Genomic DNA, 22,553 nt, shown 5'->3' with positions numbered 1-22,553 from the left:
ATATTCGTTTAATCCAATACTTGGACATTAGTCTGAGGCTTGGACAGTCTTCTATAAACACCTCTATCACCAGGACAAGCAACCCCAAAAGCTTGGACAACCATGAGGAAACAAAGAAACCCCATGCAGGCAAAGGAGCAGGAAAAAAACCCACAAGACCAAATAAATGAGGAGGAAATAGGAAAAATGCCTGAAAAAGAATTTACAGTAATGATAGTAAAAATGATACAAAATCTCGATAACAAAATAGAGAAAGTACAAGAAACAGTTCATAAGAACTCAGAAAAACAAACAGCAATGGATAACAAAATAACTGAAATTAAAAATACTCTAGATGCTATAACCAGCAGAATGACTGAGGCAGAAGAACGAATAAGTGAGTTGGAAGATAGAATGGGAGAAATAAACGCCACAGAGCAGGAAAAAGAAAAAAAAATAAAAAGACTAGAAGACAGCCTCAGAGACCTCAGTGATAACCTTAAACGTACCAACATTCGAATTATAGGCATCCCAGAAGAAGAAGAAAACAAGAAAGGGTCTGAGAAAATATTTGAAGAGGTTCTAGTGGAAAACTTCCCCAACATGGGAAAGGAAATAATGAACCAAGTCCAAGAAGCACAGAGAGTCCCATACAGAATAAACCCAAGGAGAAATACACCAAGACATATATTAATCAAACTAACGACAATTAAACACAAAGAAAAAATATTAAAAGCAGCAAGAGAAAAGCAACAAACAACATATAAGGGAAAACCCATCAGGATAACAGCTGACCTTTCTACAGAAACTCTGCAGGCCAGAAGGGAATGGCAGGATATACTGCAAGTCCTGAAAGAGAGAAACCTACAGCCAAGAATACTCTACCCAGCAAGAATCTCATTCCGATTTGAGGGAGAAATCAAAAGCTTTCCAGACAAGCAAAAGTTAAGAGAATTCAGCACCACCAAACCAGCCTTACAACAAGTGCTAAAGGAACTTCTCTAAGTAGGAAACACAAGAAAAGGAAAACACCTACAAATACAAACCCAAAACAATTAAGAAAATGGGAATTGGAACACACATGTCAATAATCACTTTAAATGTCAATGGATTAAATGCTCCAACCAAAAGACACAGACTGGCTGAATGGATACAAACACAAGACCCTTCTATATGCTGCCTACAAGAAACCCACTTCAGACCAAGGGATACATATAGACTGAAAGTGAAGGGATGGAAAAAGATATTCCATGCAAATGGAAGTCAAAAGAAAGCTGGAGTAGCAATACTCATATCAGACAAATTAGACTTGAAAGTAAAGACTATTAAAAGAGACAAGGAAGGGCACTACATAATGATCAAGGGATCCATTCAAGAAGAACATATCACAATGGTAAATATCTATGCCCCCAATATAGGAGCACCTCAATACATAAGGCAAATGCTAACAGCTATAAAAGGGGACATCGACAGTAACACAATAATAGTGGGAGACTTGAACACCCCACTTACATCAATGGACAGATCATCCAAACAGAAAATAAATAAAGACACACAAGCTTTAAATGACACATTAGACCATCTCGACTTCATTGATATTTATAGGACATTCCATCCAAAAACGACAGACTACACTTTCTTCTCAAGTGCACATGGAACATTTTCCAGGATAGATCACATCTTGGGTCACAAATCAAACCTCAGCAAATTCAAGAAAATTGAAATCATATCAAGCATCTTCTCAGACCACAACGCCATGAGACTAGATATCAATTACAGAAAAAAAACTGCAAAAAAGACAAACACATGGAGGCTAAACAATTCACTCTTAAACAACCAAGGAATCACTACAGAAATCAAAGAGGAAATCAAAAAATATCTAGAAACAAATGACAACGAAAACACAACAACCCAAAACCTATGGGACGCAGCAAAAGCAGTTCTAAGAGGGAAGTTTATAGCAATACAGTCCTACCTTAAGAAACAAGAAAATGATCGAATAAACAACCTAACCTTACACCTCAAACAACTAGAGAAAGAAGAACAAAGAAACCCCAAAGTGAGCAGAAGGAAAGAAATCATAAAGATCAGAGCAGAAATAAATGAAAAAGAAAGGAAAGAAACCATAAGAAAAATAAATGAAACTAAAAGCTGGTTCTTTGAGAAGATTAACAAAATTGATAAACCATTAGCCAGACTCATCAAGAAAAAAAGGGAGAAGATGCAAATCAACAGAATTAGAAATGAAAAAGGAGAAGTCACAACGGACACCTCAGAAATACAAAACATCATGAGAGACTACTACAAGCAACTATATGCCAATCAATTGGATAACCTGGAAGAAATGGATACATTCTTAGAAAAATACAAACTTCCAAGACTGAACCAGGAAGAAATAGAAACCATGAACAGACCAATCACAAGTACAGAAATTGAGGCAGTGATTAAAAATCTCCCAACACACAAAAGCCCAGGACCAGATGGATTCACTGGCGAATTCTATCAAACATTTCGAGAAGGGTTAACACCTATCCTTCTCAAACTCTTCCAAAATATTGCAGAAGGCGGAGCACTCCCAAACTCATTCTACGAGGCTACCATCACCCTGATACCAAAACCAGGCAAAGATGTCACAAAAAAGAAAACTACAGACCAATATCACTGATGAATATAGATGCAAAAATCCTCAACAAAATACTAGCTAACAGACTGCAACAGCACATTAAAAAAATCATACACCACGATCAAGTGGGGTTTATCCCTGGGATGCAAGGATTCTTCAATATACGCAAATCAATCAACGTGATACATCATATCAACAAATTGAAGGATAAAAACCATATGATCATTTCAAAAGATGCAGAAAAAGCTTTTGACAAAGTTCAACATCCATTTATGATAAAAGCTCTCCAGAAAATGGGCATAGAAGGAAATTACCTCAACATAATAAAAGCCATATATGACAAACCAAAAGCCAACATTGTTCTCAATGGAGAAAAACTGGAAGAATTCCCTCTAAGAACAGGAACAAGACAAGGGTGTCCACTCTCACCACTGTTATTCAACATAGTTTTGGAAGTGTTAGCCACAGCAATCAGAGAAGAAAAAGAAATTAAAGGAATCCAAATTGGAAAAGAAGAAGTAAAATTGTCACTCTTTGCAGATGACATGATAGTATATATAGAAAACCCTAAAGACGCTACCAGAAAACTGCTAGCACTAATTGATGAGTTTAGTAAAGTAGCAGGATACAAAATTAATGCACAGAAATCTCTTGCATTCCTATACACTAACAACGGAAGAGCAGAAAGAAAAATTAAGGAAACTCTCCCATTCACCATTGCAACAAAAAGAATAAAATACCTAGGAATAAACCTGCCTAAGGAGGCAAAAGATCTGTATGCAGAAAACTTTAAGACATTGATGAAAGAAATCAAAGATGACACAAAGAGATGGAGGGACATACCATGTTCCTGGATTGGAAGAATCAACATCGTGAAAATGACTGTACTACCCAAAGCAATTTACAGATTCAATGCAATCCCGATCAAATTACCAATGGCATTTTTCACAGAACTAGAGCAAGAAATCTTACGATTTGTATGGAAATGCAAAAGACCCCGAATAGCCAAAGCCATCTTGAGAAGGAAAAATGGAGTTGGTGGAATCAGGCTTCCTGACTTCAAACTATACTACAAGGCCATAGTGATCAAGACAGTATGGTACTGGCACAAAAATAGAAAGGAAGATCAATGGAATAGAATAGAGAACTCAGAAGTAAGCCCAAACACATATGGGCACCTTATCTTTGACAAAGGAGGCACGAGTATACAATGGAAAAAAGACAGCCTCTTCAATAAGTGGTGCTGGGAAAATTGGACAGCAACATGTAAAAGAATGAAATTAGAACACTTCCTAACACCATACACAAAAATAAACTCCAAATGGATTAAAGACCTACATGTAAGGCCAGACACTATCAAACTCCTAGAGGAAAACATAGGCAGAACAATCTTTGACATACATCAAAGCAACATCCTTTTTGACCCACCTCCTAGAATCATGGAAATAAAATCAAGAATAAACGAATGGGACCTCACGAAACTTAAAAGCTTTTGCACAGCAAAAGAAACCATAAACAAGACTAAAAGGCAACCCTCAGAATGGGAAAAAATAATTGCCTATGAAACAACGGACAAAGGATTAACCTCCAAAATATACAAGCAGCTCATGCAGCTTCATACCAAAAAAGCAAATAACCCAATCCACAAATGGGCAGAAGACCTAAATAGACATTTCTCCAAAGAAGACATACAGATGGCCAACACACACATGAAAAGATGCTCAACATCACTCATCATCAGAGAAATGCAAGTCAAAGCCACAATGAGGTATCACCTCACACCAGTCAGAATGGCCATCATCACAAAGTCTGGAAACAACAAATGTTGGAGAGGGTGTGGAGAAAAGGGAACTCTCCTGCACTGTTGGTGGGACTGTAAGTTGGTACAGCCACTATGGAAAACAATTTGGAGGTTCCCTCAAAAACTACAAATAGAACTACCATATGATCCAGTCATCCCACTCCTGGGCATATACCCAAAGAAAACCATAATCCCAAAAGAAACTTGTACCATAATGTTTATTGCAGCACTCTTTACAATAGCCAGGACATGGAAGCAACCTAAATGCCCATCAACAAATGAATGGATACAGAAGATGTGGCATATATATACAATGGAATATTACTCAGCTCTAAAAAGGGATGAGATGGAGCTATATGTAATGAGGTGGATAGAACTACAATCTGTCATACATAGTGAAGTAAGTCAGAAAGAGAAGGACAAATATTGTATGCTAACTCACATATACGGAATCTAAAAATGGTACTGATGAACTCAGTGACAAGAACAAGGAAGCAGATACAGAGAATGGACTGGAGAACTCGAGGTATGGGGGGGGCAGGGGGTGAAGGGGAGACTGAGACGAAGCGAGAGAGTAGCACAGACATATATATACTACCAACTGTAAAATAGTCAGTGGGAAGTTGTTGTATAACAAAGGGAGTCCAACTCGAGGATGGAAGATGCCTTAGAGGACTGGGGCAGGGAGAGTGGGGGGGACTCTAGGGGGGGGCATCAAGGAAGGGAGGGAATATGGGGATATGTGTATAAAAACAGTTGATTGAACCTGGTGTACCCCCCAAAAAGAAAAAAAAGAATGAATTAAAAAAAAAAAAAATTAAACCTTTCTATCATATTCCTTTCATATGTTCTCACTGTATTTGTTTTCCTTTTTATTTAGGAATTTTATATATATATATGTAAGTTTTAGATTTTATAGACTCAAATCTATTTTCTATCAAATTTAAGTTTTCTCATGTCCAGACTTAGCTTCAGTTTTGATAAGGACTACATGCAGTTATCTTCTAATTCTTCTATGTTTTTATATTTTGTAGTTATAATTTAGCCTATTGCCTATTTGGAACTCACTTGCTATACAGTAAAAGTTTAGAGTCTAAAACCAATCTTTTTTCCACACTGCTAACCAATTATAACACACATTATTTCATTTAAAAGAATCCTATTTCCCACTGACTAATGAAGTATCCATCACATACATTCTTTTCAAACACCAATGCTATTCTGAAATAGGACCAGTACCAAAACACTTTAACTTTTCTAAACCCTTTGTTCTTGCAAATATCTAAATGATCCTAAAGTTCAAGTTTAAAAAAAAATCATGGCTTTTATTTTTTTTAATACAATTTCACTTAAGTTACACACTAACTTAGGAAGAATTGACAAGCTGAATATTTAAGCTTCACATTATAAGTTCTCTCTCCATTCATTCAAATCCTCTTATATATGTTTGTATAAAGATTATATTAATTACATAAGACAAACACATTAATAAGTCTTTTTAAAATTAATTATAACATACTATTCAATTGTTCCCTCTGGAATATCATCAAGTCACCTGAATATGAGTCATTGGCTTAGAAAAAGTAGCTTAAATCATGCAGAACAAGGATAGTGATATCACATTAATATCATAGTTTTAAAGAAGGAAAGACCTATCATGAAAGTACAGTTTTCATGAAGCAATATAACAGATTTTAAGTACTAAAGTTAAGGCAAACATTTTTTTCCTTAAATTTTTCTGTTCATGCACACTGAATACCTGAACAGTAAGTTGAGGAGGATCCTTTTTTTCCGATTTCATTTCTACAACTGCTATGTTAGGTTTCTTTACTCCAATTTCTGTTTTTCGAGATGATGGTGGAATAGAAGTAGTCACTGTTACAGGGTGTGGCTTGTTTACAATTACTCCAGCAGGTGGCACAGAATCACTATTACTTTGGGTTTGTCCTAAAAAATTGAGGGGAGAAAAGGAATCAACCATTTCAGAAATAAAGAGAAAATTTTAAGATAAAACCTAGATCTTTATGGCTAAATTCTCATATGAAAGGAAAGCACTATCTGCAATCACCTTGCCCTCTATCATCCCCACTGTCATCACACTTACCGTGTCATCCTTTTAGCAGACACTAGCATTTATTAGGCACACGTGTGTACTAAACACTTCACATACACTGTCTAATTTAAATAAGCCTATGAAGTATTAACATTATCCATATTTTACAGTTGAGGCAGCAGAGGTTTAGAGACAGGACCTAATTTGCCAAAGGTTGTAACAGTAAGTGACAAAACCAAGACTAAAATGTATTGTATTATGTTGTATTATTTTTATTCTCAAATCTTCATAGGGTAACAATGCACAGAAATAAAACCAACAACAAAATACTACTGTTTGACTAGCAATAAATAGCACGTAGGCCAACTATCTGGTATCTATCATAGCCGTCAAAATTTTGTATTCTTTCACTTCAAAAGTTTCACTTGTTTCCTAAATTTCAAAATAAAGAAGGACAAAGTAAAAAGTGCAGCGCACTCATTAAAAGCACAGACTCTAAAGCCACACTGCCTGGGTTTTTTGAATCTTGGCTCCACTCTAACTATGTGGTCTTTGACAAATTACTGAACTCTTCTGTGCCTCAGTTTCTTCATTTATAAAATTGGTACATTACCATGTGTTGTACAGGGTGGATTAAATAAGTTAATGTATATAAAGTACTGAGATCTGTCCCTGGCACACAGTAAGGACTTTATAAGTGTTAGCTATTATGTTAGCATAAGACATGTTTGAACAGACAGCTACCAAGTTGATGTGCCATTAACATGTAATATCAAAAATAAAAAATTCCCATGTTCAAAAAAAATCACAGTTAAATAATTCATCAAAATTAAGAATCACAGTGACATTAAAAGAAAAAAACAGCTAACTAAATCTGAAGAGCTAGTGTGAGAACAAAAATTATTTGTTCAACTTCTACAATGACAGGTCTGAGAGACCTCAAATAAGTTAATAACAAACTATTAGCTTAGAGCACAAAACTACACAATTTTTACTTATCACAGCCTAGTTCAAAAGTACGTAAAAGGTAATTCAAAGTACTTCTCCTAAGACATGATGATATTAAACCAATCAAAATCCTTAAGTTCTTTAATTATTATGAATGTCTATGGCATGTCTAAACATTATTTTCATTTCATTTCATCTATAGCAATACCAAAAAAATGTTTCCTGTGAGTGGAAATACAGCATCATTTCAGGGACTGCACTACATAAAGTAAGACACATTATGAGGCCCTACTCACAAATAAAAGCAACACAGAAAGGAAAAGGTAGGTGACTACTGTGTTAGTACTGTTTTGTAGTTTCTGCTACTGCTGATGAGAATTTTAAAATTTACCCCATATATTTTGTTGAGTCTTACCTAAAAGAATTGCCATAGGAATTAGATGACCTTCCAGGGTACCTGAAAAAGTAGGCATTTCCCGGCTTGGGCTGAACAAATACTGCTGATCACCAGGAGACAGTGTAGTGATGGAATGTTGCAGTTTAGAATCCATCTTTGTAGGTTTTGTTGCATAAAGGTCGGTTTGTGTTCTTATTGACTTTACCTTAGTACCTATAATAATCATCAATGGCAGATATTTTAAGATATTGTTTGAACATCTACTACGCAGTCATCAACAAACACAGCAACTCTTCCTCACAGAAAGATCTCATTCTACATAATAAGGTTACAGGGCCCCAAAATATAAGTAAACCAGGGGATGGCAAACATTTTCTTAATTGGCCAGGGAGTAAATATTTTAGCCTAATGGGCCATGTGGTCTCAGTGGTAACATCTCACCTCTGCTGCAGTAGCATGAAAGCACTCATAGACAATACATAAATGAATGGGTATAGCTATGTTCCTATAGAGTTTTATTTATAAAAACAGGCAACAGACCTGCAGGCCATGGTTTTTCAACCTCTGAATAGATGTAACAACTTTTGCAACAACCTTGATAGAAAAGATACAATAACTAGAAAAAAATGTTGACTAAAGAGTCGAAAGAATATTCAGAATGTATTATTTAACTCATTACATTTTCTTCCTAGGAGTATAAAAAAGTTAATGATCATTTTTGGAATTGAAAATTTTTTCCATCCTCTCATTATTCTGAATAACCAGCTTTTATCCTTTGAAATTATGTACAGATAATCAAATTCTATACTTATTAAGACCTTGCAGAAATTAATATCATTATATATACTTAAAATTCCTATTTAGTAACTCTATATAGACATTAAGTCCTGAATTCTTAAAAAATTAGAAATTTTCCTGATTATCTGTCTCTGTGGAGAAGAACATAAATTTCTATGGAACCTGAGAAAAGTGAAGAAAAGTAAAAGTGTAAAGGAAAAGAAAATAAAATCTCTTCTATTGATAAATAAACACCTGACATTTCTACATTTTCACTTTTAATATATGAGTAGTTTTATAAATCTAGACTTTTAATTATAGTTTTATGATCCCAGAAAGACAAATTTTAGTACATCTATATTTTTTCATCATATTCTCAAGTACTCATTCATTCAATTAAATGAATATTTTTCTTGAATGTTTATTTAAAATATATTTTTTCAGCATTTAAAATGTGTTTGGCATCATTCCAGACACAGGGACTACAAGCACTGAATAAACCAACTGTACTCATGTACCTTATAGTCTAGTAAGGAAAAAAATTGATAAACAAATAAAAATATAACATCAGATGGTGAAGAGCGCTATGAAGAATGACAGGCAGAGCAAGGGAGTAGAGAGGGTTAGGTGATAATATTTTGGATAGGATGGTCAACGTAGACCTCTCTGAGGAGCTAACAGCTAAGAGCAGAGATTGAAAGAACTGAGAGCGAGCCATGCAAGGGTCTGAGGGAAAAGCCCTCCAGGTAGAGGGGATGACAGGTACCAAGGCCCAAGGAGGAGCCTGTGTCCATAGGTTCTCAATCATTTCTATCATTAAAAGGGTTACTTCAAAAAGTGATTTTGGGATTTGAAAGTATTTTCAAACCTTGAGTTACTTTCTGCACGGCTTTCCAAACCCCAAATACAAGTTAACAGCAGGCTCTAAGAAACAAGGAAACATTAGGGCGAATACCATCCACAAGCCCAGTAAGATAAAATCTATAGGATTTCTAGATAAATTGACATGCCATATGATCAACAAACTTTTGGAAAGGAGAGGAAGGAAAACTAAAGCAACTGCTACAGCTCCAGCTTCCAGAAACGATCAGAAAGGAAGATGCGTTGGGATCCATGAGTTACGGCATATTGTCAAAATGGCTTACAGACTGCGAAAGCACAAGCTGAGAAACTTCAAAATGCAACCAAAGTCTACAGACTCAATATTTAACTAAGAGTTATATTTAAATACACTAGTGAAATGGTAGGTGTGAGTCAAAACATATAGTGATAAATAAAGATATTTTTAGTTGTGTACAAAAGTAACAAGAAATTTTTTCACCTTTGCTACCTAAGGCTCTTTGAGAACAAACCAAACTGCAGAAGTGCCCATTAGCACGTTTATGGATGGACAGCACATGGCTTACCTTTCTTCATAAAGAACATGGTGCACGAAGGTCTGCGAGGAAATGTCTATGTTCCCTAGATTATAATTTAAATTGCTTAAGCGTCATCACCTCATAAATTTTATCACACTTTATCTGAAGATACCACCTAATACTATATTTTTCCCCCACTTATCTTATCTTGAATCTGGTCTGTTTTTCCCTACTCTCCTAGAAGGAAATGGTTCCATCCCTACGCATTATATAATTTGAACTTTATTTATAAGTAATAGATAAAAAGCAAAAACTAAACTTTACAAATTAAACTGATACCACAAAAAATAAGGTTCCTTACCTTTAACTTGTTCTATTACTTTTGGTCTCTGTGGTCTGGACTTAGGAGATGGAGAATTAAATCTGAGATATGGTCCTTTTTTAAGAGTGCTGCGATGACCCTGATAAACTGGTTTTCCATAGATTTGTAACATATAATCCTTCTCTTGTACCACTGTGGTTGCTTTCAAAAATCCCTAAGTACACAAAGTTATTCAACTCACCAGCAAAATAGTCATCAAACACTTCTCTCATTTTTCTAAAGCCTCCTTTTGCCAGCTTAAGTATATACTAAGAATGATCAAGTCAGGAAAGTCCACTATGTTAAATGGCTCTTACATTCTGGAGATAGTTCTTAAACTATAGTTTTAAAGTTTTCAAAAGCATAAAAATTAAATACAAAAATCATCCACCCAAGAAACATGAAGGTTCTTACACTATTAAGCATATTTTCAGCACCAAAAAGTAAGTTTAAACACTTTTTACCTATGAAAGTAATAACTTTCAAATACAATAAAATAACATAAACGAAGTCTTTAAATAATTTACATTCCTGATTTCACCTTCAATCATAATCTAAACGCCACAGAAGGTAGCATTTATTGAGCATCTACTAAGTACTACGCACTGAATTAATTAGATGCTTTATTAATCTGCCCAGCAATCCATGTTTGGCATCAACAAACTTAACAGCTTAGCTACAGCAGCCAAAAAATTCCCTCCATAGCATCTAGTACCATGTCTCACAATCACTTGGCACTAAACAGACATTTGTTAAACTGAAAAATAAACTAAAATTTATATATATACACACATACACATACAAAGATGAAATACAATTTTGAATACCATGAACCAGAGAATCTAATTTTTGGACTAGATGATCTCTAGATACACCTGCTATAACTGTGATCGTAAGTGTGAGATCTCAGAAGAAAGGAACTGTGTACTTTTTGCAGTGATTTCCACATTATGGATATCCAAGACCCTAAATATCAATAGTTTAAAAATGGTTTACATTTGTATAGTCATTCATATTTTGAAAACATTTTCATAGTCATTTCATTACTTATATCTTTAAAAAATGATCAATTATAATGCTACATGTACATCACAAAACTAGATTAGGATCTTACTTCTTTCCTCTCTTTCTGTAAGCTTGAAGCAGGCATGCTCCTTGTAGTTGGATTTCTAAGATGCTCCTCTTTTTGTTTTTGAGAATGTTTTCTTGCAATTACAGAGTTATTTACAGTTTTCTCTTGTGTGTTGGTTTTAATATCTTTACTCATGTTCTGAGCTCTCTTGGTCCTTTGATTCTTCTGATCAAATCTCTTTTGTTCATAATCTTTTCTTGCCAGTTCATCCTTAACATAACCAAAACTAAAATTACTTAAAGTCTATCTAAGTAGTAATGCTTTCACATCAAAAGTACTAGAATTTATTTTCTGCTGTTGTAGAAATATAATTTAGCAGTTTTAAAGGCTTTATAAGTAAATGCTATTGGTTTACATATGAATAAAAATTCTCTTTAGAATAAACAAAAATTAAAAGACTGGTGTTTTATGGAGCAGAGGAAATGAGAAATAGTAGATGATGTTCAGGGGTAAGAGGGCAACTTTCCATTATAAAGCTTTTTATACCTTTTTATTGTTTTAATTAATTTTTATTTAAAATTTTTTATTTTTTTAATTAATTTTCACAATGTTGTGTTAGTCCTACTGTACAGCAAAATTGATTAGCCATACGTATACATATATCCCCTCCCTTTTGGAACTCCTTTCCATTTGGTCACCACAGTGTATTCAGCAGAGTCCCTGTGCTATACAGTATGTTCTCATTAGTTACCTACTTTATACATAGCATCAATAGTGTATAACCTAGAGACTGTTATACAGAGTGAAGTCAGAAAGAGAAAAACAAATATTGTATATGTTGCATATATGTGGAATCTAGAAAAATGGTATAGGTGATCCTATTTGCAAAGCAGAAATAGAGCCACAGATGTAGAGAACAAATGTATGGATACCAAGGGGGGGCGGTGGGAGGAACTGGGAGATTGGGATTGACGTTTTTTAAACTTTTTGATGTTTAAACCATATGAATATAGTAACTGTTCAAAAAATTAAATTAAAAAATAAGTTTCCAAAAAGAAAACAGTTTTGTAACAAAACTGAGATGAATATTTACAAATTAAAGTTACTTGAGGTTTAAACAAGCATATTTTACATGAAATCCACATTTACAGAGTGACGTATACTGCTAGTTGTCTGCAGAACCAGATATGAACTCCAACAAGTCTTCTGACTCTTAGCTCAACTTTTTTGTCTGCTGCATCATATAGCAGATAATATAAACTCTTTATAACCGCATTAGAGATATATGTTCTTAAAACAACAGTGTTTAAAAGTGTATTTTAGGGAATTCTCTGGCGGTCCAGTGGTTAGGACTCTGTGCCCTGCCGAGGGCCTGGGGAACTGAGATCCCGCAAGCTGCACAGCATGGCCAAAAAAACCCCCACAAACCCAAAAAAGAAACAAACAAAAGAACCCCCCCCCCCCCAAAAAAAAGTGTATTGTAGTGTTTACTTCTCTGGAGATCAAACTAACACTTCATCTTGCTATCTCTATGAGTAAGCATATACACACATCTTACAGTCAAGAAAAAAAACACTTTGCACCCCAAGGTAAAAATGAGTTACCCTGTCTAGTTTTGCTTTTTCAAATACATAAAATTTTAAGAATTTCCTTTAAATTACTGACCCCCCCATAATAAAAACAACTCTTCTGGATTTTTGCAATGCTAATCATGGTCTGAAGATACACCATGAGCTCTGTGGAGGTGAGAAAGTGGCTGTTTTTCCATCTGGAACTGACTTCTCTAAACTTAGTAACCTTAGAAATGTGGAGTATTTTCCTTACTTAAAAGTAACTTTGATGTTATTTTGGTAAGCCAGTGCTTCTAAATCTGCTGTCTTTTTTTTCAAGTATACTTTTTTTTGTAAGTATACTTCTTTCTTTTCTATATGCTTTTGCTAAATTTTCTTTCATATCACTCATGTTTTAGTTATGTTTTAGTCCACAATTTTCCAGTTAACAGCCATAACACAATTTATAAGACAAAGCACATGTTCAGTAAATGAAACTTATTACTAAGTAAGTATAAAGGGTGACAGAGTGAAATTAAGAATTATAAGTGGACTTATAAGGAATATTTTGAGAATAAAAATGATACTTATAAATTGTAATCAATATTATCTCCTAAGAATTCACTTAATTCTGTTTTTTCCAATACCTACTTGAATTTCTGCAGAAATAGTTTTAATCCAGTCATCTACTGTCTTTCTGATCCGAATCTTCTCTGACATCTCTCTACAAAAGAGAAAAAGGAATTTTCTTAAATTAACATTAAAGGTCCTAAGAACAGATCTCTTATCTAGTTTTTAATCTATTGTGTAGACCAATATCCTTCACCTGAAAATGAAAAACCAACGTTATCAGTTCCAGCGAATGCCTAAAGGATGTTTGAAAAGCACATGTAGATCCCAGAAGATATGTACCAAAGAGAGAAAAAAAATTAAAGGGAAAATTAGTATCTGTGAAAAATAATAGCAACACGTACATACCCAAATTCCAACTTTATAATAAGTCCACAACGTCAAAGGCAATAAAGAACATTTTCTAAACATTAAGACACATTAAAGCGAAATGAAGTACTTAAAAAAAAATTAGGAGAACCTGTAAACTGACAGCTTCATAAAAACCCTTGAGATGCTAACATCTTGTCCTACCTGTTGGTAGACAGAGCACTGATAAACGAATACATGGCAGCTCCATCCTTTGCACGAATAATAGCTTCCAGGTTTTCTTCAAGTACTTTTTTATTGTTTTGTACTCCTCTCAAAATCTTCTCAGCATCTTTCAATATGGATTTCGTATTGGTTACCTGAAGCTTAATGGAATTCTGTGGAAGATCCGCAAGTCCTGACACAATCCGAGATTCTTTTGGCTTAAAAGATAAAAAGGCAAAAAAGTTAACATGTAAAATTCACATTAATTATTTTAATCCAAACAACAGCTATTACTATAGTTTGGGGCATATACTATGTCAATATAGTCTAAGGAATGAATTTGTCAAATTAAAGAGCTATAAAAGAACACTTGGCAACCAAGGTTTCTTTCCAGTTAGAAGTACTGCCGTGAATGTTCAGTGAAATGGGGCTGGGAGGCCCACAGCAGTTCACTGGCCAACAAAAACTATCTGGTGAAGAAAGCTAAAACAAAATAAGAGCAAGCTGGCTCTAGGGAGGCAGGGCAGACAATATGAACTGGATAAACGAGGGCCATTCGCAGTTCTCCTTCCGCCTTCCTTCCTCTCCAACAGAAGCTGGAGAGCTACAGCTGGCTACGTGGCTCAGTCTTAGCCATGCAGGAGTAAGTAGAAATCACCTGATGTGGGCTTTTGGAAAAGTTTTGTAAAGGGAACAGGCTGGGGTGACATGTCTTTCAGCACTCTGTCTTCATCCTTCCTCTTGCTTTCTGTCTTGATAACTTTATTTCTTCATAATTTTTACTTTTACTAGGCATTAATTTTAATATCGTTCCCACTTTACCTGGAGTACGCCATTTGTTTCCTTCCTCTTTTGGCCAAGACAGTGAAGACTATCATCAGACTTTTGCACAGTCACTTTAGCTGTTCCTAGTTCCTCATAGGAAGGAAATCTTTGAGTGCATAGAGTATCAATGCTGTAAAAGATTTAAAAATAAAGTTTTCTAAATTGTCATAAATTCAGTAAACATTTGATCATATAAATCTTTGATACATTCTCAGTTACATGAATTCTAAATGATGTCCTATTAAAATTGTATAACAGGAATAATCAGTTATGAGATTAAACATATGAAAGACCAAAAATTACAAGAAACAAAATTACTCTGACCAGACTGGTTTAGGAATAGTAGGAAAAGAGCAGAAAACGGTTCTGCTTTGAAGAAGCTAACATGCAGAAGCGCTTCTAGAACGGTGGAGTAAGACCCTCTAAAAATCTACTCCTGCAAGAGAGCAAAGAGAATACTAGCAAAAATGGTCAAATCAGCTTTTTCAGAACCCTGGAAAGTAAACAAAAGCTTGCAACAACCTGAGGAACATTTAATTAAGAAAATGGCTGACAAAGGAGTTCCTTGATGGCCTAGTGGTTAGGATTCTGGGCTTTCACTGCTGTGGCTCAGGTTCAATCCCTGGTCAGGGAACTGAGATCTCACAAGCCGTGCAGTGTGGCCAAAAGAAAGAAAGAAGAAAGAAAAGAAAAAGAAAATGGCTGACAACACAGCAAGCTCTCTGGCATTTTTAACTTGCCCTATTCCCAGAGCCCTTTCCCCAACTCTGTGGTAGCTTTGAAAATCAACAGCCACACAACTGTAACTGTGAAAACCAACAGCCTCATAACCACTGAAAAGGCAGAACAAGTTTGGAGCTCCTCACAAAGTCCCACCCATAAGGCTCCTGCTTAGACCTGACTCGCAGCTATCTTAGTGAGAAATCCCATCCCCAGGTCATTGCTCAAAAACAGCGGCAATTAGCATCTTAGCTGCCTGAGGGTGTCATACCAGTTGACGCAAACAAGACAGTGGACAATAAACCTAAAAGCTGGGAAATGAGATGTCCACAGTAGAGTTCTGAAAAGCTCCAACACATTACTGGGGATCTAGAAGGTCACGTGCATGTACAGGGCTATGTGCATGCACAAGAACGACCTAAGAAGGGCCTGACCTTTCACATCTGGCTGACCTCGGGCTCTGTGTGAGCAGGAGGCTAAGGTTAAGACGGACTTATAAACTGCTGGAACACCGAAGGTGTGCCCCAGCGTGTACATACACACACAGAGCTCCTTGGCAAAGATGGGGAGACTGATTCATCCAAAGTAGTTAAGGAAATCTCCTTCCAATCATCAGCAGACATAGCTAACCAAGGGGAGACTTGCTACACACGATAAAGAATAAAAATTACAGAATGAATCCAGGAAAATCACTAAACAAACAGCAACAACAAGAACAACAACAACAACAAACAGCAATAACAACAAACTCTGGTCCGGGGGTGGCAGTTGTTAGAAGAATCTGATTTCCCAAACTGGCACATTATATTATTTAAAATGTCTAATTTTCAGCAAAAAGTTGTGAGACACAAAGAATAGGAAAGTATAGCTCAGACACAGGAAAACGCATAGTCAGTAGAAACTGTTCTTGAGGAACCACAAATATTAGACTTTCTAGAGAAAGACCATAAATTAGCTATTACAATTTTGAAAATAAATAAAAGGGGACTTCCCTGATGGTCCAGGGGTTAAGAATCCACCTTCCAATGCAGAGGACGTTGGTTTGATCCCTGGTCAGGGAACTAAGATCCCACATGCCGTGGGGCAACTAAGCCTGCATGCCACAACTACAGAGCCCATGCGCTTGGGAACCCATGTGCCACAACTAGAGATCCCGCCCACTGCAACTAAAGAGAAGCCTGTGTGCCGCAACAAAGATCCCGCAAGCTACAACAAAAGATCCTGCATGCTACAACTAAGACCCCATGCAACCAAAATATAAATAAATAAAAAATAAATAAAAAGAATGAAGTCTCACCAAAGAATATCAATGAAGATAAAAACCATATTTTTTAAAAGATAAGAAATTCTAGAGTTGAAAAATACAATAGCTGAAATGTAAAATTCACTAGATGGGCTGAACAGCATATTCGAATTGGCAAGAGAGAATTAACAAATTTAAAGATAGGTTAATTGAGATTACCCAGTTTGAGAAACAGAGGAAAAAGAAGAATGAAAAAAACTAAAAGCCTCAGAAACCTGTGGAACACCATCAAGCATATCAACATACTACATAGTCCCAGGAGAGAAGAAAAAGGTCATGTGCACTATTTAACTGTGTAAAGAAATACTGGCCAAAAACTTCCCCAATTTAATGAATATTAATCCACTCATTCGAAATCAACAAAGTCTAAAGAGGATAAACTCAAAGAGATCCACATAGATACATCATAGTCAAACTGTCAAAAGCCTAAGGCAAAGGGAGAATCCTGAAAGCAGCAAGAGAAAAATGACTAATCGTATACTAAGTTTCCTCAGTAAGATTAACAGCACACTTCTCATCAGAAATCATGAAGTCTAGAAGGCAGTGAGATGACACATTCAAAGCACTAAAAAAAAACAAGTGTCAACCAAAAATTCTACATCTAGCAAAACTACTCTTCAAAGGTAGAAATCACGACATTCCCAGATAAACAAAGCTGAGAGAATTCATCACCAGCAGACCTACCCTACAGTAACTACTAAAAGAGTCTCTCAGGGTGAAACAAAAGGACACCACAAACTAACTCAAATCCACGTCAAGAAATAAAGAGTACTAGTAAAGGTTAACTACATAGGTAAATATAAAAGACAGTATTAAATGTATTTTTGTTTATAACTCCTTTCTTCTTCTATCTGATTTAAAAGACAACCACATAGAGCAATAATTATTAAGCTCTATAGACAAGCTTATAATGTATAAAGACATAATTTGCATGACAATAATAACAGAAAGAAAGGGGGGGAATCAGTCTATATTGAAGCAAAGTTTGTTTTTTGTTGTTACTGCCTTTTTTTTTCTTTTGGCCATGCTGTGTGGCATGCAGGATCTTCGTTCCCTAACCAGGTGTCGAACCCACACCCCCTGCATTGGGAGTGCAGAGTCTTAACTACTAAAGCACCAGGGAAGTCCCTGGAGCAAAGTTTTTAAATCCTATAGAAATTAAATTGGTATTAATCCTAACTAGATTGTTTTAAATTAAGATGTTAATTGTAATTCCTAGGGCAATCACAGAGAAAATAACTCAAAAAATATAGTAAAAGAGGGCTTCCTAGGTGGCGCAGTGGTTGAGAATCCACCTGACAATGCAGGGGACACGGGTTCGATCCCTGCTCCAGGAAGATCCCACATGCTGTGGAGCAACTAAGCCCGTGTGCCACAACTATTGAGCCTGCGCTTTAGAGCCCGTGAGCCACAACTATTGAGCCCATGTGCTGCAACTACTGAAGCCCATGCGCCTAGAGCCCGCGCTCCACAACAAGAGAAGCCACGGCAATGAGGAGTCCATGCACCACAACAAGAGTATCCCGACTCACCGCAACTAAAAAAAGAAAGCCTGCGCACAGCAAAAAAAGACCCAACACAGCCAATAAAATAAATAAATAAATAAATTTTAAAAAAAATAGTAAAAGAAACAAGGGATTAAAATGTTATACTAGAAAATACCTATTTAATATAAAAAAAGACACTATGGAGGAATAGTGGAATAAAAAAAGACCTAAGTTATGTAAAAACATATAACAGCATGACAAATAAATCTTACTTTATTAGTAATTACATTAAATGTAATGGACTAAAATTATACAATGTCTCCTTATGAGGTTACTCAAAACGTGGATCAAGTTTTTATTATTGTCATTTTCATGACATTCAAGAAAAATAAAATTATAGTGGCTTAGATTTACTTGACTTTTTACAAACTTTTTATAATGTAAAGTTTCAAGCATACATAAAAATATAAAGAATAGTATAATGACCTCCACATACCCTTATTTAACTACAACAATCACTAACACATGGCTATCCTCATTTCATTTATACTTCCAACCCAGTTTTCCCCACCCTGCAATGGATTATTATTGAAACAAATTCCAGATATCACTTCATCAGAAATGAACAGTAGATAATTCACATTTTGAGAAAGTCAGATGTATTCACTGCATAACTATATTATAGAAAAGAGGAAAGATATATTAGCAGCAGAAAACAGTAACAATCTAAGATAATTTTTAAAAGCAATATAATAAATTCATTAAAATTTCTGAAAAGATATTTTAGAAATATAAACAAAGCTCTTTTCAATCTAGCTTTTATCCCAATCTCTTGTTTTTACCTGTTTCCCCTCTCAGGATTCCATCCTATTTTTGATCTAGTTAGTGAGTTTTTGTCTAAAGATTCACTTATCCTTGTCAAAGAATCATGGTTATTCAAAATTTGTTCCAAGAATCCTACATTTCCTACAATAGAAGAAATACAGTATCATTTTTCAAGTACTAATTAATTTCTCTTCTATATAATAGCTCACATATATTTGTGCTAAATTAGCTTCTTATGGTGATGGTCTACTCAATTCACTCCACAATGGAGGCTGTATACACATTGATCAAATAAAACTGAAGGGAAGGAGTCGCAGGAGGGAGGGGATATGGAGATATATGTATAAATACAGCTGATTCACTTTGTTGTACAGCAGAAACTGGCACAACAGTGTAAAGTAATTATACTCCAATAAAGAGCTCTAAAAACAATAAAACTAAATATAACTCATAAAAACTATACTGGTTTAGGCCTGAATTTATTTCCATCATGGAAAAAAGGAATTTGAATGAGAAGTGACATCATCACAAAGCTCAGTAAACTGAACTATTTTTATAAACAGCAAAAGAGAGATCTGACTGCTTCTTCATAACAACTCTTGGGTTGAATCTTCATTCTAGCCTCGTCTTTAATGAGACTACATAACAAAACTTTTTTTTTGGTGAGGCGTCCAAGACAAGATTTGAATGCATTTAAATGATTCCAAAGATAAAAGCTTATATGCGACGTTTTTACTTACTTTTACTATATTTTAAGGGTCTATAACAAATTGTTATTTCCTGTCACTTATAAAGGTTACTAGCACTCTTTCCAACTGAACATGATAATAAATGTTAAATTTCTCTGAGTTTTTTTTAAATTCACACTTAAAACCAATATAAATAAACATGATGATCAGCCTCACCTTCAACAATGCACTATTTTTCATTTATTAATAACAAGTTTTTTCATTAAAGGGTTAAGTAATAAATTGTAGAAGGTAGAATTATAAAGGTATATTTCCAACTCCTTCTAAAGAATCTAAAGAAGCTTGATTTCCCTAGTAAGTATCATTTAAAGAAAAATATCAAAAATAGAGATCCCACTTTAGTTACTGCAAGGCACATTAGAGAATTATAAATCATGAGTGTGGAAATCTGTTCCTAATTTGAGATAGATCTAATAAAAGTAGTGGGTGCTAATTATAATTGCTTTATTACCTGTATGATGTGACATCTCCATATTTTCTTTTTCTTCCATGTGATTCTCCCTCTTTGATATTTTATCATCCTTTGAAACAGGTACAGGTGCAAATCTGCGAGGTGCTGGTGTCTCCAAAGGAGATTTCTGTTTATCCAAATTCATATCTTCAACCCCTCTTGAAGGTGCTTCAATGGAAAATAAAGAAAACAATAGATTTAACTTACTTCAAAAAAATTTTTAAATTGTAATATTACTCTTCTCCATATTTTAAAAATAAAACTAAAATTATACAGGATACTCAAATTATTAACAAATACATAGAAATAACTTAATCCTTGCTAGAAATGAAAAGAATACAGACTATAAGTACTTACACCTAATAAAAAGAAAAAATACGACAATAATCAGCGTTATTTAAGTTGGGGTGAAAATGGCATAGCCAGACACTGCTCACGGCACTGAAAACCATTAAGAGCATCTGTTGCTAAGTATAAAAAAACCTTAAAATTTTTACATACTTCAATCTAGAGATCCCATTTTGGTGAGTACAAGACAACATTAGACAACTATAAACCGTGAGTGTGGAAACCTGAGTTCTGGCTGTAGCTCTGACATTCTCACTCTCAGGCCAGGTGACCTTGAGCAGGCAGTCATAACCTTTCTGTGCTTCATCTTCCTCCCTTTACAACTTAAACATTGACTCACATTACTTCACAAAAGCTTTTTATGACCCACTCATTTGTGGGAAACGTAGAGCACCTTGCAAGTATAAGGAACCTTTAATACATCTGTAATACAATAACGTTCTAACAAATCAAGCGTTGGGAATATTGTACTACATGGATCTGTATATCGTTAAAGGGACAGGCCCTTGATTTTCATTAGTTCATTATACAAATATCAATAAATTGGAGATACATTTATTGATATAATTTTAATTCCAAAGGTATAAAAAATAAGCTCTATATTCCTTTGTTATTATGAAGAGATTTTTAAAATTCCATTAAAATAGACTTGCATTACTAACTCTGAAAATATTTAGAAATAGTTTATAATTATATTCAGGTGGTTTCTCCCCTGAAAGAATCAAGAAAACAGTAAATATGCCATTTGTCAGAGAACTGGTGAATTGATGACAAATATTTTTGATGCTGGATACGTAAAATTTTTCTAAATTTATATGGAAGTGCTTCTGACAATTCATGAAAGTTATTAATTAAAACCATTAAGTTCAATATGATCCATAACTTAACTGAACAAGTTTCAAAATAACCTAAAACTTACTTGACAAAAAAAACCTAAACTAATTTTTTTTTTTTTGGGGGGTACACCAGGTTCAATCATCTGTTTTTATACACATATCCCCGTATTCCCTCCCTTCCTTGACTCCCCCGCCTCGACTCCCCCCCACCCTCCCTGCCCCAGTCCTCTAAGGCATCTTCCAACCTAAACTAATTTTATAAAACAAAGGCTTAGTCTCCTACAAACTAGTAAATAAGTTTTCAGCTCATATACTGCAAAGAACATTCATAGCTGGCATTTTTTATTCATAGAGAACTATATATTTTTACCTTGTTTGGAAGCAAAGGTGTTATCTGAAGATAGATTACTGCTACCAAAATTCAAATGGTCTAGTTTTACAGAATACTTTTCCAATGCTCTAGAAGGAGGCAGAGTAACAGGCTGAAAACTACTAGTCTTGAGTGCAGCACTAATGAAATGAGTCTAGAAAACATAAAATTAGTTTGTTAATTTCAAATATCATTTGAAAGAGTTAGATGACAAAATACCTTGAAATTTATTAGGGGGCTTGAAAACAAGCTATTAGATTTAATAAGCAATGGAAATACATACATTACATGCAACTATCCACTATAACAATAATGCTACTGGAAAGATACAATAGCACAAAGACTTGGGGCAAGTCTGGCTCCGCAGTGTGGCCCTGATAATTTAATTTATTCTAAACCTCAGTTTCTTCCTTTTCACCTCAGAGATGGCTCAAGAGACACTGAAGCAGGCTAGGAGAGGACCAGGAGGAGGAAATGCTAGTCCTAGACCTCTACTTAAACCAGAGAAATTAAAACCAAAACATCACATCTTTTATATCCTGGATGGTAAGATTTTATTTTAATTAAAGTTTTAAAA

At 35.0% G+C, this 22,553-nt stretch overlaps 1 protein-coding gene across 5 annotated transcripts in view; it reads right to left on the bottom strand.

Annotated features, from left to right (window-relative positions):
• The window catches only part of KIAA0586 (KIAA0586 ortholog), a 130,370-nt gene that overhangs the window by 72,634 nt on the left and 35,183 nt on the right, over positions 1–22,553 (bottom strand). For all 5 annotated transcript variants that reach the window (XM_057730376.1, XM_057730377.1, XM_057730378.1 and 2 more), the window contains 10 exons: positions 21,977–22,130; positions 20,423–20,590; positions 19,240–19,363; positions 14,885–15,017; positions 14,063–14,280; positions 13,571–13,643; positions 11,412–11,639; positions 10,298–10,472; positions 7,820–8,014; positions 6,163–6,350 (listed from right to left, as the gene is read on the bottom strand). In XM_057730376.1, the coding sequence (XP_057586359.1) occupies positions 6,163–6,350; positions 7,820–8,014; positions 10,298–10,472; positions 11,412–11,639; positions 13,571–13,643; positions 14,063–14,280; positions 14,885–15,017; positions 19,240–19,363; positions 20,423–20,590; positions 21,977–22,130 (1,656 nt within the window). The remainder of the gene's footprint in view (positions 1–6,162; positions 6,351–7,819; positions 8,015–10,297; positions 10,473–11,411; positions 11,640–13,570; positions 13,644–14,062; positions 14,281–14,884; positions 15,018–19,239; positions 19,364–20,422; positions 20,591–21,976; positions 22,131–22,553) is intronic.

Source organism: Hippopotamus amphibius, chromosome 4 (assembly GCF_030028045.1).
Source record: "Hippopotamus amphibius kiboko isolate mHipAmp2 chromosome 4, mHipAmp2.hap2, whole genome shotgun sequence".
Classification (NCBI taxonomy): Eukaryota; Metazoa; Chordata; class Mammalia; order Artiodactyla; family Hippopotamidae; genus Hippopotamus; species Hippopotamus amphibius.
Note: the sequence above shows the minus strand (reverse complement) of the source record. Positions and strands in the feature narration are given on the sequence as shown.